Source organism: Mirounga leonina, unplaced genomic scaffold, assembly GCF_011800145.1.
Source record: "Mirounga leonina isolate KUSES-001 unplaced genomic scaffold, KU_Mleo_1.0 Mir_180, whole genome shotgun sequence".
NCBI lineage: Eukaryota > Metazoa > Chordata > Mammalia > Carnivora > Phocidae > Mirounga > Mirounga leonina.
In genome coordinates, this window is record NW_023270469.1 from 11,634,505 (window position 1) to 11,653,185 (window position 18,681).

Below are 18,681 nucleotides of genomic sequence, written 5' to 3' on the forward strand. Positions count from 1 at the left end.
AGAGAGAGCCATGTAGTAATTATCCTTTATTCCTCGAAGAGCTTGGGTATTTGTGCCCTGTTTCTTTGTCTGTCCTGCTATGGCAGATAGTGAAAGCATTAGGAAATTTGGAGGCAAAGGGACCCGGGTTTGGTCTTAGCCGGGGCAAAGTGCAGGGGCACAGCCACACTTACGTTTTGGGTTTTCCTGCAATGGAGGTTGGGCTGTGACTGTTGGATTTAAGTATGAACCACCTTGCGGATTAACAGATGACATAAGCAGGTAAGGACTTTAAGTCAATTTTAATGAAAATCTTATTTTACATAATTTTTTTTAAGGTTTTATTTGACAGAGACACAGCGAGAGAGGGAACACAAGCAGGGTAAGTGGGAGAGGGAGAAGCAAGCTTCCCGCTGAGCAGGGAGCCGATGGGGGGCTTGATCCCAGGACCCTGGGATCATGACCTGAGCGGAAGACAGACGCTTAACGACTGAGCCACCCAGGCGCCCCTTATTTTACGTTAACGTTAACAGAGGAAAAGTCTACGATTCTGGGCACGGAAACATCCTATTTCCATTCAGCCTTTGGAAAACTCACGTAAAGCGTAAAGCGAGGACGAACGCCCCCCAGCGGGCACCGCCCCCGCTTGGCCCCACCCCTGCCAAGGCCCCGCGTCCTTGCTATTGGTTCCTTTCCCTGCCCCGTTGGTTGCCGTGGAGACCAAGGCTATGGCAACCAGGAGAAGCCAAACTTGGTCCTGCCTCTCGAACCGCGTAGGGGTCCCGGGAAAGCGGCCGGAATCGGCGCGGCGTTCATGGCGCTTTACGAGCTCTTCTCTCACCCGGTGGAGCGCGGCTACCGCGCGGGGCTCTGCTCCAAGGCCGCTCTGTTCCTGCTGCTGGCCGCCGCGCTCACGTACATCCCGCCGCTGCTGGTGGCCTTCCGGAGCCACGGTGAGCCTGCTCGCAGCCGCTGCGCGCACAGCGCCCCAAGGCCCGCGGTGCCCGTGCTCGCCTTCCTGACTTCTTCCCCACCGCCCTCTCTACCTCAGGGTTTTGGCTGAAGCGGAGCAGTTACGAGGAGCAGCCGACCGTGCGCTTCCAGCACCAGGTGCTGCTCGTCGCCTTACTGGGACCGGAGCGCGGCGGGTTCCTGGCCTGGAGCACGTTCCCCGCCTTCAACCGGCTGCAGGGGGATCACCTGCGCGTCCCGCTGGTTTCGGTGCGTGGTTTCCGTCGGGGCCTAGAGGCCCACGGGGACGGGGCGGGGTGGCTGGGGGTGGCGGGGGGAGGGCGAGCGGCCCCGGCCGGGGTAAGCCCAGGTTGGGTCTTAAGGGTTCGTGAACCCACGAAGTTGTGTACACAGGCGCATTGGCCTGAGCATGTTTAATGTCCCGGGAAGTGACTCTTGTTTCGTTCGACTTCTCCAAGCAGTCCACAGCCCCAAGAACGTTAGCCACTGCTGTCAGCATGTCCTACAGAAGCGTGGGGAGGGCCTGTCTCTGGCTCCCCGTCATTTCCGTGGGCCTGGCCTGATGGTTGGGTGGTCACGAAACTTTGAGTCACGAAGGCCGGCCGAGCGCTTTTCTTAGGAATTATCCCAGCGTGTCGCTGCAGTTGCGCTTCGCAGCAGGGACCACCCGTCAGGACACGCATTTTTTATGCAGACCTGACACGTGGAAGCCGAGGCGCTGATTGGTTAAGCGACCTACCCAGGATGTGCTGGGGTCCCAGTCCCCCCTGCCTGGCTTGTAGGATTAGATGCTGCTCCATCTTGCAGTTGTCCAGGATGAAAAGGAAGCATTTTACTGTCTTTAATTCAGTATTTGGTTCAGGATGAGTGAGTGCTTCCTTTACAGTCATTCCCTTTCTGCTCATTCCCTGAAAACATTTTCCTTTAGAAGTATGAAAACTCTATTTTTTCTTCTTCCAAAGTCGAATCTCTTTACACATCTCAGAGATGATTGGCCTACAAGCCAACTTGTGTACCTGAAAAAAAAAATTCAGACTTTCTTCAAGCAACTAAATAAAATGAAAAAAATTTTTTTACATCTGATTGGTCATATGAATAACTACAAACAAAATATGATTATTACTTTTTTCTGATTGCTTTAAATTTTTTCTGATTATAAAAATGCATGCTCATTGTAAAACATTGAAGAGTTAAAGGTATACATAATGACATAAAATTAAAGGCTGGGTTTGGGACATGTACATTTGCTAATCAACCTTATTCTTTTTAAGATCTGCATAAAATTTTCATGATATGGAAAAACAAATGGATTTAACCAGTTCCCTGTTGGTGAATACTTGATGGGCTTTTACTTTTTCCCTATTAGAAAGAATACTGCAGTGAACAAGATTTTGAATAAATCTTACACTTTTAAACAGCAAATTGTGAGGAATTGCAATGCGTTTGTTGAAATGGTACCAGTAAATAGAAAACTTAGCAAGCAAATAATTATTAAATCCAGAGAATTAAAAAGTAAGGAAAACGGAGAAAGGAGTAGGATTTGCATAGTCATAAATATGTGAACACCGAATATTGATTGACTAACCAAAATGAGAGTTTAACTCGTTTGGGGGGCTGGAGGGAAGAAAACAACCTTCATCTCTTCTCCTGGGAAGTCAGTAGAGAATGCTTGAAACTGAGAAATCCAGAATTGCCAGTGCACAGGTTATTTAAAGACATGGAGGGAGTTCCTGGGTGGCTCAGTCAGTTAAGCGACTGCCTTCGGCTCAGGTCATGATCCCAGAGTCCTGGGATCGAGCCCCATATCGGGCTCCCTGCTCTGCGGGGAGTCGGCTTATCCCTCTCCCTCACCCTCTGTGTGTGTGCTCTCTCTCTCTCTAGCTCTCACTCTCTCTCAAATAAATAAAATCTTTAAAAAAAAAAAAAAAAGACACGGAGCTAGATTTCTAAATAATCAGGCAAATGAGATAAAAATATTTGCCATGGGGCTGGAAATCTGCTGGGTTTTGCAACAAACATTGTTGAACACTTTTTATTCTTAAACGATCAGGTCTTTCAAATTGATTTTAAAAAGTAGGACTGGAGTAGGAGACAAATTTCCGTCAATAACTCCTCACTAATCACGACATGTTGCCCAATTATTTTTTTTTTTAAGATTGTATTTATTTATTTGACAGAGAGAGAGCACAAACAGGGGGGAGCAGCAGGCAGAGGGAGAAGCAGGCTTCCTACTGAGTGGGGAGCCTGATTCAGGGCTTGATCCCAGGACCCTGGGATCATGACCTGAGATGAAGGCAGACGCTTAACTGATTGAGCCACCCAGGTGCCCCAGCCTGTTTTTATTCCTTTTTTTTTTTTTTAAGATTTTATTTATTTATTTGACAGAGAGAGACACAGCGAGAGAGGGAGCACAAGCAGGGAGAGTGGGAGAGGGAGAAGCAGGCTTCCCGCTGAGCAGGGAGCCCTATGCGGGGCTCGACCACAGGGTCCTGGGATCATGACCTGAGCCAAGGCAGACACTTAATGACTGAGCCACCCAGGCACCCCAGCCTGTTTTTATTCTTATTTGAGATGATAATGTATGTGGGGAAGGGTGACTGTGGATGAGAGGCCGTGTCAAGGTATGCTTACTTGTCACTCTATACCCACTGTATTTCTGGGGCTCTGCATGCATGTGTTTCCTTCTAAAAGTGGAAGCAAAATTTTTTTTATTCCAAACAAACAAAATATTAACTTGTTAGTTGTACTTTATTTATTTTTAGAGAGAGAGAGTGACGAGTCTGGGGTGGGGGAGTCGGTGTGTGGAGCAAAGGGAGAGAGAGAATCTTAAGTGGGTTCCATGCTGGGAGGAGGCAGCGCTCTCACGGCCCTGAGATTATGACCTGAGCAGAAATCAACAGTCTGATGCTCAACCGACTGAGCCACCCAGGAGCCCCTTCCTAGTTTTACTTTAGGTTAACATTACCTGTCTTTTAAGTTTTTGGTAGAAGTTTTTTGTTTTTGTTAGATTTGTGTATTCCTCTCTATCATACTCTCTGGTTACTTAAGTCTAAGAGATAATCATGAAAAGTTAAAGTAATCATGAAAGCAAGGAGATAGCATTAGGTTTCATTCATTTTTTATTTTCATTTGTTCATCCAACACAATGGATTGGCTCTCCAGTTGGACTGCTAGTTAGTTAGGCTCTAATCTAACTAACATACTAGTGTGTGTGTCAATTTTTGGTCCATGGAACCAAGACTGCCTCTTATTTTTATGGTGCTCCAGAATTATTAATCCTTTTTAATACTGGGTAATTTTACACTATAAAACACAAAACCAAAGCTCCTTTTTCCTAGTCTTTTTTCCCCCTCCATTCCAGGCCAGTGTTTATAAGTAATCGATGAACTATGTCATCTACGTTCTTTTTCAGGTGAATGATTTGCTTCCTTCCTAGCTGAGCTCTTGGTTTGAGAATAGTTTGAAATCATGAGATATAAATAAATGAGCTAGAAGATAGCGTGGAAGTACAGATCTCAACAGCAACCTCAAAAAATAAACTCATGAGGAGTAAACTTAACAAGAAATGTATACTTAAAAAAAAATTTTTTTAAAGTGGGGGCTCCTGGGTGGCTCAGTCAGTTAAGCATCCAACTCTTGATCTCAGCTCAGGTCTTCATCTCAGGGTCATGAGTTCAAGCCCAGCGTTGGGCTCCAGGCTGGGCATGAAATCTACTTTAAATAGATAGATGGATGGATAGATGGATAGATAGATAGATAGATAGATAGATAGATAGATAGATAGATAGGTAGGTAGAAAAACAAATGTGCAAGATCTATATGAGTGAAACTTTAAATAGACTAATGAATGACACAAAGGAGATAAAAAATGGCAATCTCTGTCATATTCTTGGGTAGGAAAATTCAACATCATAAAGATATCTCTTCTCCATTGATCTATAATTTTAATGCATTCTCGGTGAAAACATGACAATTTGGGGGTGGGGGGAGACAGCCATATGGAAAAAGAAGGAAAAATTCTAGGAGAAAGAAAAGGGTAAGAGGAGAATAGCTCTCCCAGATATTAAATTATACCTTAAAGCCATAATAAATAAAGCATTGTGGCTTGGGGGACTTGTATAAAAAGTATAGAAAAGGATTCAAATATGATGAAGGTGGCATTTTAAGTGAAAGATGACTTAAATGAAAGATGACTCTACAATAAAATGGTATAGGGACAACTGGGAAGCCATCTGGAAAAAGTTAAGATGGAGCCAGTGCTCAGATGATACACTAGGATTAATGTCCAGATAGATCAAGATTCAATTTAAGGGCGCCTGGGTGGCTCAGTTGGTTAAGCAACTGCCTTCGGCTCAGGTCATGATCCTGGAGTCCCTGGATCGAGTCCCGCATCGGGCTCCCTGCTCGGCAGGGAGTCTGCTTCTCCCTCTGACCCTCCCCCCTCTCATGTGCTCTCTCTCTCATTCTCTCTCAAATAAATAAATAAAATCTAAAAAAAAAAAAAAAAGATTCAATTTAAAATACGGAATAGGGGCACCTGGGTGGCTCAATCAGTTAAACATCTGATTTTGGCCCAGGTCGTGATCTCAGGGTCCTGGGATCGAGCCCTGTGTCAGGGTCCCTGCTCAGGGGGGAGTTGGCTTGTCTCTCTGCCCCTTCCCCCGCTTGTGCGTGTGTGTGCTCTCTCTCTCTCAAATAAATAAATAAAATCTTTAAAAAAATTATTGGCATGGTAAAACCGTAAGCACAATCAAAACAAATACAAGTAGGAAAAAAAGCTCTATCATTTGTATCACTTGTAAAAAGCTTATTTTCCTAACAGAAAGTGCCTATAGATCTATAAATAAAAGACTAACCACCTAATAGAAAAACGGGCAAGGACTGTAAACAGTTCAAAGAAGAAACACATGTGACAAACATACGAAGTCACACTCATGATTAGAGAAATGCAAAGAATATATCGAGATGCCAGTTTTTTTCAATCTATCAAATAGGCAAAAATTGAAGTTTGACCACACCATGATCAAGATGTAGGGAAACTTGAGAGCATTTGTGTATCTCACTGGTGGTGGTGTAGATTGATGCACCTCTTTGAAGGAATATTTGTCCATATTTTTTAAAGATTTTATTTATTTATTTGAGAGAGAGAGGGAGAGAGACCATAAGCAGGGGGAGTGGCAGGCAGAGGGAGAAGCAGACTCCCCGCTGAGCAGAGAGCCCAACGCAAGACTCCATCCCAGGACTCCAGGGTCACGACCTGAGCTGAAAGCAGACGCTTAACCAACTGAGCCACCCAGGTGCCCCAATGTTTGTCCATATTTATCAGAATTACAAATGCATATGCCTGCTTCCACTTCTAGTAATGTATCCTAAGGTTTGTGCACACACGTGAAATGACATACATGAAAAATTGCATATTGGGTGCAAATGTGCCCAAATATGTGCACAAACACGATACTGACTTGCTTTCGAACTTTTGATGCTGGCTTTTTGCAAAAAGATTTATCCTACCCACCAGTTTCTCCTTGAGGGGTTTGTTTTTTTTTTTAAAGTCTGGACATTTTAGTCCTGGAAAGAGGACCAGATTTAAAGTCAAAGACATGGTTTCAGGGCGCCTGGGTGGCTCAGTCGGTTGAGCGACTGCCTTCGGCTCAGGTCATGATCCTGGAGTTCCGGGATCGAGTCCCGCATCGGGCTCCCTGCTCGGGGGAGAGTCTGCTTCTCCCTCTGACCCTCCCCCCTCTCATGCTCTCTCTCTATCTCATTCTCTCTCAAATAAATAAATAAAATCTTTAAAAAAAAAACAAACATGGTTTCAAATCTTTACCATTACTAGGCCACACCCAATAAATCCCTCAATCTCCCTGAACCTCGATTTTCTCACCTGTGCAGTGGGGCTAATACTTGTTTTGCTAACCTCAGGCTTTATTGTAAAGATCGAATGAAAAAATGCATTTCTCTCCTTCCCACACTGTATTGGGGTCTGGATTCTTCTGGCAATTCCCTCCGGCCCCATCTTGTCTTGCAAGTTGAGACATTTGATCTTTGTCTTTCTGTCCAACCCTAAAGATCCACAAGGCATGGGTCCACTACAGAGAGTGAACCCGACTTTGTCTTGCAAGTCTTCCCAACTGAAGAAAATTCACAGAAAGACAAGGCAGCCTCTTTTCCGTCCTACTCGTAATTGCTAATACATAATTGCCTCAGTAACTTGATCGTCAGCCCTGGTAACAGATATCCCTCCCCTACACCTGTGAAGCTGATGGAACAGGACAGAGAAAACAGAATCCAACAGAAGAGAAAGGGTAGATTTCTCTATAACGAGGCCTAGGATAAGGACATTATTGTCTGAAGGAAAGACATGATTGAAAGGTCCTGAAAACTGAGCTAGCTCCATCTCAATCAACCTTAGGAGCCTGAAAAAGAACAAAGAATCTCTTCCTTGCATAATAATAACAGTGGAAAGCAAAATGAATCTGTTCATGGAGCATGCCAATGGGAATCTTGACATGCTTAGTAGACTCCTTCTGGGAACCTACAGGGAAAAAGGGTCAGTTGTAGCAACAAGATCCAGAGCTGTCCCAAGGAATCATGTCCCCAGTGATCATATTTCGTGCCATCTTTCCTGTATGAGGTCAGACTGGGCGGTGAGACTGGATTCTGGTGTTTTTTATGAGCTGTCATTTGTTTTTATCCCTCCTTAGATCTCTGTTTTCCCTACTTTCGTGTCCATAATTTATAAACTATCTGTGTAGTTTTAATGACTTGCTCATTTTATTTAGCTTCCTTTTTCACTGTACTGATTGGTACTAAAAGATGCTTGAGCCTTTCAAGCCCCGACGTCAGTGATGAGAATGAGTTCCAATGTCGATAGTCTGAAGCAAAGACACCTGTGGTAGAGGAAAATATTTTAGAGTTTGGTGTTTTTCTCCTGAGTCTGTTTGGAGAATGAATGTATAATGATTAGGATCTGTTCCTTTTCTACTTAAAAAAAATTGAGGGGCACCTGGGTGGCTCAGTTGTTGGGCGTCTGCCCTCAGCTCAGGTCATGATCCTGGGGTCCTGGGATTGAGCCTTGCATCGGGCTCCCTGCTCCTCGGGAAGCCTGCTTCTCCCTCTCCCACTCCCCCTGCTTGTGTTCCTTCTCTCATACGTCTCTCTCTGTCAAATAAATAAATAAAATGTTTTAAAAAATATTTGCCTCCTGGAGAAGTAGAAGTCAATACTAGCGTGCTATTTAAATATTCCGTACAAACTCAGATGTGTTTCTAAAGAAAAAAAAAGAAAACACCAGCAACAAAACAAAAAAGATCAAAGGAGACAACTAAAAAAAAAAAACAAAAAACTGCCATCTAGGTGTTGTTCTTGCCACTTCGAGTTCCTGTTCAGTGTGGCCCTTGAATATTTGAAAAGCACGAATGTGAAGGTCCAGGGCCAGACATCGGGTCTCTTTCCCCGCTATTGATCCCCTTGTACCTATTTATCCTTCCTTTTTCCTTCCAGTGAGGGAGCTAAATCCCATGTATAGCAGAACAGTGGGTCACTGTGTTATGGCAGGGATACGGATTCTTCCCAGACTTATTAAGGACCAGGGCCACTGGCTGTCTTTGGGTTTCCTAGACTCGAGAAGAAGACAGGAACCAGGATGGGAAAATGGACTTGTTACATTTTAAACTGGAACTTCCCCTGCAGTCCACGGAGCACGTTCTCGGTGTGCAGCTCATCTTGACTTTCTCCTACCAATTGCACGTGAGTCAGTTCCTTAGGGAAGCCCATCCCCTCCTTTTTATCCTTTCATAGAATTGAGCCCTCTGTCCGGTTTCCAGGAAAACCCACGCGGCAGAAGGCTCTCCTCTGAGGGGTAGTTTGGGATTTAATTGAGGCAAATCACACGTTTCTCATTGGGGCCGCAGTAATGTATGCGAGCTATTGGAGCTCAGGGGGTTCCGGGCAGAGAGCTTCCTTCATGGCCTCACCAGCTGTTTGAGGGACTAGGAGGCGGCCACCACAGACGGGGATGCCGAGGATCCAGAGCCTTCAGATGGACCTGAAATTGTCTCTCCTAATGATTTCAGAGGATGTCCACATTCGTGATGCAGAGCATGGCGTTTCTCCAGTCCTCCTTTGCTGTTCCAGGGTCCCAGCTGTATGTGAACGGGGACCTGAGGCTGCAGCAGAAGCAGCCCCTAAGCTGCGGTGGCCTCGATGTCCGATACAATGTAAGAAGGCTCCTCAGTGTCCGTCTCTTTTCTTTCTCTATGTGACTGTTTATCAGGTTCTTTAAAGAGGGAGACATGAGAGTTAGAAAAGGCATTTCTCTGTGGGTGGCATAGACGAGGATTTCTGAGGAATTCTCACCAGGAATTCTTTCAAAATATAGAGACAGATACACCTGTCTTTGCATCTAAAAAGAGAACAAAAGCCTGTCTTTACGAACTAAATTATTTCTTGTTTGCGGGCGTGCATGTGTGCATACACGTGGCTGATTCCAAGTGGCCTTTTCCAGTTCGTGTAAATCACTGGGGAAGTCCTACTAACCGCCATTCGCTAAGCATATAACGTATGCCAGCCCCGGGTGAAGAGGTCGGACTTTGTCATCTCGTTCAGCAGTCACAGCCACCTCACAAGATGCCTGCCCCTGTCATTTCCCAGCTCTCCAGCCGCCCATCCTGTCATGGCCCCCCGTGCTCCTTTCTAGCCAAACCTGCCCTTTTGCTGTGCCTCAAACCCACAAAGCAGCTCCTGCCCCCGTTTTTGCCCTTGGCCTTTCACTCTGCCACATATCCGCATAGCTTGCTCTCCCACTCCATTCGGGCCCCTGTCCAAATGTCCCTGAGCACAGTCCTTCCATGACACCGCTTTCTTTTTTTTTTTTTAAAGATTTTTTTCATTTATTTATTTATTTGACAGAGAGAGACAGCGAGAGCAGGAACACAAGCAGGGGGAGTGGGAGAGGGAGAAGCAGGCTTCCCGCGGAGCAGGAAGCCCGATGTGGGACTCGATCCCAGGACCCTGGGATCATGACCTGAGCCGAAGGCAGACGCTTAACGACTGAGCCACCCAGGCGCCCCCATGACACCGCTTTCTTTCTTTCTTTTTTTTTTTTAAAGATTTTATTTATTTATTTATTTGAGAGAGAATGAGAGAGAGCACATGAGAGGGGGGAGGGTCAGAGGGAGAAGCAGACTCCCTGCTGAGCAGGGAGCCCGATGCGGGACTCAATCCAGGGACTCCAGGATCATGACCTGAGCCGAAGGCAGTCGCTTAACCAACTGAGCCACCCAGACGCCCATGACACTGCTTTCTAAAGAGCATTCTCTCCCCTGCCCATCATCCCTCACCCAGACTAATTTTCTTTATTCCACTGGAAATAGTAAAGATAAGCTTTTGGCGTGTTCGCTTACTGTCTCCCCCATTGCTAACAGCACTCACATCTCCACTATCACCCCTAAAACAGGGCCTGGCGCATTGTAAGCACTCAGATTTGTTGAAAGCATGAACTCTCGATTTACACATCAGGAAACTGAGGCAGACAGAGGTTAATTAATTTTCCCAGAGTCCTGCCACTTGAAAGTAACAGAGCCATAAATCATCTGTCCAGGGCTGGAACTCATGCTTATGGTCACTCATGACTAATCCTTTATCACAAGGGAGCCCCTGTAAGTTGGGCCAGGCTACTTTTGCAAATGAAAGAGTGATCTTATCAGTTATTACAGGCATAAACCAGGACTGCCCCAGATAGACGGATTTATGGTCCCTCTACCTATAGTCAATATAAGGTTGTTTTTTTTCTTAAGATTTTATTTATTTGACACAGAGAGAGAGAGTGAGAGCAGGAACACAAGCAGGGGGAATGGGAGATGGAGAAGCAGGCTTCCTGCCGAGCAGGGAGCCCGATGCGGAGCTCAATCCCAGGACCCCAGGATCATGACCTGAGCCGAAGGCAGACGCTTAACCAGCTGAGCCACCCAGGCGCCCCTCAGTATAAGTTTAAATAAAAAGGAGGGGGACTATAAGATAAAAACTTTTTACTTCAAGATTTATATATTGATTATATCAACAGGAATGTAATATTACAAGGCAGGAGATTGTTTCCTTCTTCAAAGGATTATATACTTATTATTTGCACTTTATCCTATTTTCACCTCTAGATTAAAAAGAGATAAATTACAGGGGTGCCTGCCTGGCTCAGCCAGTTAAGCGTCTGCCTTCTGCTCAGGTCATGGACCCGGGGTCCTGGGATCGAGCCCTGCATCCAGCTCCCTGCTCAGTGGGGAGCCTGCTTCTCTCTCTCCCTGTGCTTCTCCCCCGCCACTCGTGCTCTCTCTCTCTCTCTCTGCATTCTCTCTCTCAAATAAATAAACAAAATCTTAAAAAAAAGAGAACTAAATTGCAGAGTGTCCAAGAAAGAGCAAGAAAAAGACAAAGGAGTTGAAAATATGGTCTCCTTAAAAAAAAATTAAAGGAATTATTGCTCCCCTTGGAATAGAGAGGGGTGTTTTGTAAGTAACTAAAACCTGTTAAAGGTGGATATTGACCCCTTTGCCATCCCTATAAAATGGGAGACTCGGGTGCCTGGGTGGCGCAGCCGGTTGAGCATCCAACTCTTGGTTTTGGCTCAGGTCATGATCTCAGGGTCATGAGATCGAGCCCCATGTTGGACTCCACACTCAGCTCAGAGTCTGCTTGAGGTTCTCTGTCCCTCTCCCTCTGCCCCTCTCATGCTCGCTCACTTTTGCTCTCTGTCACTCTAAAGTAAATAAATCTTTTTTTTTTCAAAGGGAAGACTGAATGTAGATGATTTAAATTGCAAGGCGGGCAGGGGGCAGGGGTGGTCACCAGCCATCCATCCTTGAAAAACGGATTACTGATGCTGGAGTAGGTCACCAAGCACAAGAGGGTGGTCCCTGAGATCAGCTTGGTAGGCAAAAGGGTGGAAAGACGAGTGGAGAAGTGGCTGGGGGCTTACTCCACATCCTCCTGCCATTTCCCAGGTGTCTGTAATCAATGGGACCAGCCCTTTTGCCTATGACTACGACCTCACCCATGTTGTTGCTGCTTACCAGGAAAGGAATGGTGAGTGATAGGTACCGTTCATTCAGGCGCTTCTCAAGGACCTTCCAGGTTAGTGGGAACATTGGACAAAAACAGAATTGGAGCCCTTGGGACGGCTGGGTGGCTCAGTCGGTTAAGTGTCTGCCTTCGGCTCAGGTCCTGATCCTGGGGTCCTTGGATTGAGTCCCACATCGGGCTCCCTGCTCAGTGGGGAGCCTGCTTTCCCCCTGCTTGTGCTCTCTCTCTCTCGCTTTCTGACAACTAATTAAATAAAATCTTAAAAAAATAAAAAAAGAATCGGAGCCCTTGTCATGATGAAAATGTCGGTACCAGTGAATACTCAGTGATGGGAGGGGAACAAGCCGCCCCGATTTGTCCTTTTACTCCTGATCTAAAGACCCACACCCTGCTCCCCACCACCTTACCACTAGTCTTGTAGTCCAGCAGGTGAGTGGTGATTTATGCACCGTATTTATTTATTAAGTGCCATATTTATCCCACCACTAGCTTGATAGATTTCCTTTTTTTATATAAATGCCTAATTGAGTTGGTCCCCACTACCACACTTACAAAAGAAGCCAAAGACAAATTGCTATCCCTAGTTTTCAGATAGAACTAAGGAATGTGAGTGACTTTTACCCCATATAAGCAGTTGAGGTAGAACAGAGGGCCCAAGGTTCTGGCTAGAAGGCAGAGTGTGTCCATCCCTTAGCGAGGAATAGCTGTCAAACCAGCCCAATGGACTGGACTTAGCACATTTGGCTGGTTGGTGGCCTGAGGTTTTCTCTAACGGCATCTGAAGCATTACTTGGCAGCCAGACATCATGGATACTATTCACACATATTTATCCAATAGGGGGACTGCAATTCCAGTATTTCTTCCTGATTTTTTATAACACACTGGTGGCATTATTCCAAAGCTAAAGGTCTTTTAAGACAAAAGCACTCATCTACAATTTTTCTTTCTTTATTCCTTCTAGTCTTTGTCCATAGCAGATTTTTTTTATATGGCTCTTATCATGGTTTAGAAACATTTTAGGATCCAAATTTTTTGTACTTTTTTTTTTTTTAAGATTTTATTTCTTTATTTGAGAGAGAGCGTGAGCATAAGCATGGGGAGCAGCAGAGGGAGAGGGAGAAGCAGGCCCCCTGGCGAGCAGAGAGCCTGACACAGAGCTCAATCCCAGGACCCTGAGATCATGACCTGAGCCGAAGGCAGATGCTTTTTTTTTTATTTTAAAAGATTTTATTTATTTATTTGAGAGAGAGAGACAGAGATAGTGACAGACACAGCGAGAGAGAGCATGAGCAGGGAGGAGAGGGAGAAGCAGACTCCGCACTGAGCAGGGAGCCTGATGCGGGGCTCGATCCCAGGACCCTGAGACCATGACCTGAGCCGAAGGCAGACGCTTAACTGACTGAGCCACCCAGGTGCCCCCCGAAGGCAGATGCTTAACGGATTGAGCCACCCAGGCGCCCCTGTACTTCGTAATACAAATATTTCCCACACTGCTACAAAGTTTTAATTGGTATTATTTTTAGTGGTAGCATAGTATTCCTTCACTTAGCCATTTAACAATTGTAGAACATATAGACCATTCCAAGGTTTGTTTTGTTTGTTTTTTGTTTTTTTAAGATTTTATTTATTAGAGACATCAAGAGAGGAAACACAAGTGGGGGAGTGGGAAAGGGAGAAACAGGCTTCCCACTGAGCAGGGAGCTCGATGTGTGGGGCTCGATCTCAGGACCCTGGGATCATGACCCAAGCCAAAGGCAGACACTTAATGACTGAGCCATCCAGGCACCCCAAGTTTTGTTTTTTCTTAAAGATTCATCTATTTATTAGAGCACGCATGTGGGTGGAGGGGCAGAGGAAGAGAAATCCTTAAGCAGACTCCCTGCTGAATGCAGAGTCCACACAGGGATCCATCCCATGACCCTGAGATCATGACCCAGTAAGTTGGTGCTTACTGCTTAACCAACTGAGCCACCCAGGAGCCCTAACTGTTCCAAGTTTTTAACATAGATTTTTTTTAAAGTAGGCTCTACACCCAGAGTGGAGCCCAACACGCAGCGCCTGAATTCACAACCCTGAGATCAAGGCCTGAGCTGAGATCAAGAGTCAGACGGTCAACTGACTGAGCCACTCAGGCACCTCTTAAACATAAATATTTTGACAAGTATTTTAACGAATAATTTGTGAGCAACTTTACACGTTCAATTCTCCTTCCTTTTGAATCATCTCTTTGGAATAAGTTCTGACATGCAGAATTTGCCTGAGAGGTTAAAGAGTACTTTTATAGCCCTCATTACTTTATTGAGAGAGCATTCATGGATTAACTCCTGCGTGTATTACAGTAACCACCGTTCTGATGGACCCCCACCCCATCTGGCTGGTGGGAAGGGCAGCCGAAGCCCCATTTGTGATTAACGCTGTCATCCGATACCCGGTGGAAGTCATTTCATATCCTTTCTGTTAAAGAGCCATTGTAGCTCAGTTTTGAAGAAGGAGGGTTCCTCAGTCGTCCCAAGAAGGAACAGATGCAGGAGGCCTTCGACTGGGAATGGCTGAGTGTTGTGGCCCCACTCAGATGACCTAGTCTGCTGTTCCTACAGGAAAAAAAAAAAACTCATTTCCTCTTCATATTTCTTTCTGGGCAATTCTTCCAGGTCAAAATCATCCATATTTATGCCTTAAAATCTTTTATCATCCCTTTTATCTTAAGAGTATTTGAAACATTTTTGCCATTTCCCTTCTAAGCTAAACCTTTAACTTGCCCTTAGAAAATACCATCTGTGACTCCTTAACTCTCTATACATATCTCCCAGGATTCTGGGAAATGATAAAGTTTGCCTGGATCCAGTATGTCAGTATCCTGCTTATCTTCCTGTGGGTGTTTGAAAGAATCAAAAGATTTGTGTTTCAAAATCAGGTGGTGACCACGATCCCTGTCACAGTCATGCCCCAGGGAGAAGTGTATAAGGAGCACTCATCATAAGAAGACCATTTCTGAGAACTAAGCAGGATCCTGGCTACCTCATTGTTGTCTTCTGAGAACTGCCATCTTAAGTTTTTGCCAAGAGCCTGTGGACATATGCCGGTGTGTGTACTTTTCCTACCAGAGACAAAGGACAATCCTTTCTCATTTTTCTCTACACAAATCCGTATCTTCTAAGCACCTACAGACTCATCAGGGACTAGTTTGTGGAAACATCCAAGGGTTCCGGAAGGCTATAATTTGCTTTTTTTTTTTTTTTTTTTTTGCCTTAGGCTTGAATTTCAGGAGAAAACTACAATCAGTTCAGACCTCTTGGAAAGAGTCCCATCTCTGGTCAAGCAAAGACTTTTCCTCTCTTGAACTGAGAAACACGCTCTGCATTTCTTCCCACTATTGTAAACCACATTTTACTCTTTTCAGGGCTCTCTTGTGAGAGATACGCAAATCAGTAGCACTTTCCACTCCTGAGCATCTAAATTTCCCATTCAGAACTTTGGTTTCCAGCACTGAGAGGCCTTGAAGGGGCGAATGGGAGCGAGAGAAGGGGAGCGCTCGAGAGCACATGCACGCACACGTGTGCGGGTGGGCGACTCCAGGACATGAGCACCATCCACCTGCCCCTGGTCTAACAGACAGTCGTCTGTCATCAGCTCAGCTGAGCGGCCCTTATTCCCTGCCCTGCTGTGGCTGGCTTGTTGCCCTGCCTTTCGCCCTGTCTGTGGCCCCTGGAACAGCAGGCTTCAGCCACCGTGCTGTTTCGTTCACAATCCCCTCAGCAACAGTGGGGGAAGTAAGGATTGTAACCACAGTCTCTTTCTCTCTGGCCCTCCTCCAACAGCCGGGACACTTGCCACTCCTCGTTCTTGACAGCCCTCCCCCTTCTCGAAAAGGACGAGGGTGACAGAGGAGCTCTTGTTGGTATTCGCTGCCAACGCCAACAAGGACAGAGTTTATTTGGAGGGCCAGCGGGAAACCCAGCTACTTGTATTTCCCTTGATGGAGGAACAGGGTGCCGATCAGAGTGAGCGGCTTTGGGGAGGACACACAAGGTGCGGTGAGGGGATAAAGGGGATGCTCGCCTAGGCCACCTAATCTGGCCTGGCCATTAGCAGAATGACACGCAGTCCAGAAGGTTTATCCTCTTGCTTAAGTGAGCGTCTGCAGGATGGGACGGCTGAAATGGGCCTCTGTTGCACATGGAAGACTAGTTCTCCATTCTTGGCCTGAGCAGATGAGCTGTCCTCAAAGGACAAATGGATCTACTTTATGATCCCAAGATATCATTGGCACTGGAGACATGCCTGCTCTGATTCATGCATCATGCCCACGCACAAACACACTCCTCACTATATGCCTCAGTTTACCTTGGAGATGCCGTTCTCATTTCCAAAGCACCTTTTCTTTCAGGCTGACCAAAATAACAGCTCTTTTGAAGTAGTCAAGCACAAAAATAGCTTACCACTGGCCCCTCTGCCTTTTCTTTTAACATCTAGGGCTGTTTATATACCTAAACATTTTTTCTTGAGCTATAAATGAAAAAAAAACAAAACAGTCTCTGGTTTGAATCACGAGAAGGTAATGAGCTATGGAAAGATAGCTAAAGATGTGACTAAACACTGCTTTGCGTTTTGTTAAATTATTTTAATGCAAAATTTGTATAAAGAACCGTGATGTTTTGTACCTTTCTAATTAAAATATTCAAAATGGAAGGCTGCATGTGGATTTATCAAGGAGAAGAGTTTGGAAAAGGGGTGGGGAGGGCAGAGGTTGCGCCCACTTCCCCGGGTTACTCACCAGCTGCCTTACCTTGCCAGGGCTCTGCCTTGGAGCTTTTGTTAGCTCTTTGGCAAAGTCCCCTGCTCCAGCCCCAAGTACATGTCTGTTTTCGGTGGAATCCACATGGCATGTGGAAACCACAGGCTGGAAAATTACAACTGTGTCTGGCAAATATCAAATTATTTACAGATCAGATGTTGGTAGCTTCTGAACCTGAATGGCACAGTATAGTGGCAAGAGGGAAAAGGGTGAGAAATGCACAGGATTTTATCAACTGAGCTGTAAGCTCATAGCTAAGTCAGGGTTTGAGACAATTATGCAATATTTGGGATGGGGGAGATCTCTAATTCTGTGAAATGATTATCCAGTTTCTGTGTGAATCAGGGCCCCTAAGACCCTGCTTAGGTCCCATCAACTAAAAAGCAATTCTCTGTCTTCTTTCTTTCTCCTCATATTCATGCTTTTTAGGGTTTTTTTTAAAGATTTTTTATTTATTCATTTGAGAGAGCACAGAGGGAGGGAAGGGTCAGAGGGAGAGGGAGAAGTAGACTCCCCACTGAGCAGGGAGCCCACCCCAGGGCTCTACCCCAGGACCCCAGGATCATGACCTGAGCTGAAGGCAGACACTCAACTGATTGAACCACCTAGGCGCCCCATCATGTTCATGCTCTTTAAGATGTCTTGTTCTTTCTGACCAGATAAATTCTAAATGCCTATTGGGGAAAATATATAAATACTGTAACCTAAAGAAAATAAGTTGTCCTTAAATGTCCTATTGGCATTCTGGTACAAGTCTTTCTTAGTCTTTTGTACTGTTTCTATTTTTTTCACTATCATAAACAACACTTTTATGAACTTTGTGTATAAATCCTTATTGCTGGAGCACCTGGGTGGCTCAGTCGTTAAGCATCTGCCTTCGGCTGAGGTCATGATCCCAGAGTCCTGGGATGGAGCCCCGCATGGTGCTCCCTGCTCAGCGGGAAGCCTGCTTCTCCCTCTCCCACTCCCCCTGCTTGTGTTCCCTCTCTCGCTGTGTCCCTCTGTCAAATAAATAAATAAAATATTTTAAAAAAACAAATCCTTGGGCGCCTGGGTGGCTCAGTTGGTTGAGCGACTGCCTTCGGCTCAGGTCATGATCCTGGAGTCCCTGGATCGAGTCCCACATCGGGCTCCCTGCTCGGCGGAGAGTCTGCTTCTCCCTCTGACCCTCCCCCCTCTCATGCTCTCTCTATTTCATTCTCTCTTTCAGATAAATAAAATCTTAAAAAAAAAAATCCTTATTGCCAGTTATTTCCTTAAGATACATCCTAGAGGGGCGCCTGGGTGGCTCACTCAGTTAAGCATCTGACTCTTGATCTCAACTCAGGTCTTGATCTCAGGGTCTTGATCTCCCGGTGGTAAGTTCAAGACCCGTGTTCGACTCCATGCTGGGTGTGGAGCCTACTTAAAATCAATCAATCAATCAACCAGTCAATCAATCAATCCTAGAAAGGAATTGCTAATTCAAAAAGCTTATGGCTGGGGCGCCTGGGTGGCTTAGTTGGTTGAGCGACTGCCTTCGGCTCATGTCATGATGCTGGACTCTAGGGATCGAGTCCCATATCGGGCTACCTGCTCGGTGGGGAGTCTGCTTCTCCCTCTCCCGCTCCTCCCTCTTGTGTTCTCTCTCTCTCTCACTCTCTCTCTCTCTCAAATAAATAAATAAAATCTTAAAAAAAAAAAAAAGCTTATGGCTGTTCCTTTTTTTTTTTTTTAATATTTTATTTATTTATCTGACAAGAAGGAGAGAGAGAGAGCACACAAGCAGAGGCAGAGGGAGAGGGAGAGGCAGACTCCCCACCGAGCAGGGAGCCCGATGCGGGACTCGATGCGGGACTCGATGCGGGACTCGATGCGGGAC

At 45.6% G+C, this 18,681-nt stretch overlaps 1 protein-coding gene across 1 annotated transcript; it reads left to right on the top strand.

The window, feature by feature from the left end:
- The first annotated feature begins 520 nt into the window (after nucleotides 1-520).
- On the top strand, nucleotides 521-16,714 carry TMEM231 (transmembrane protein 231). Its single transcript, XM_035024752.1, has 7 exons — nucleotides 521-932; nucleotides 1,031-1,200; nucleotides 8,572-8,700; nucleotides 9,027-9,170; nucleotides 11,946-12,027; nucleotides 14,365-14,470; nucleotides 14,825-16,714. The coding sequence occupies exons 1-7, from the start codon at nucleotides 794-796 to the stop codon at nucleotides 15,003-15,005; spliced, it is 951 nt and encodes a 316-aa protein (XP_034880643.1). The 5' UTR covers nucleotides 521-793; the 3' UTR covers nucleotides 15,006-16,714.
- Nucleotides 16,715-18,681: the final 1,967 nt, after the last annotated feature.

Coding starts and splice junctions, on each gene's coding strand:
- TMEM231 (XM_035024752.1), top strand. CDS start 794: ATGGCGCTTTACGAGCTCTTCTCTCACCCGGTGGAGCGCGGCTACCGC. Junction 933..1,030: donor GGTGGCCTTCCGGAGCCACG/GTGAGCCTGCTC, acceptor TCTCTACCTCAG/GGTTTTGGCTGAAGCGGAGC. Junction 12,028..14,364: donor TGCTTACCAGGAAAGGAATG/GTGAGTGATAGG, acceptor CGTGTATTACAG/TAACCACCGTTCTGATGGAC.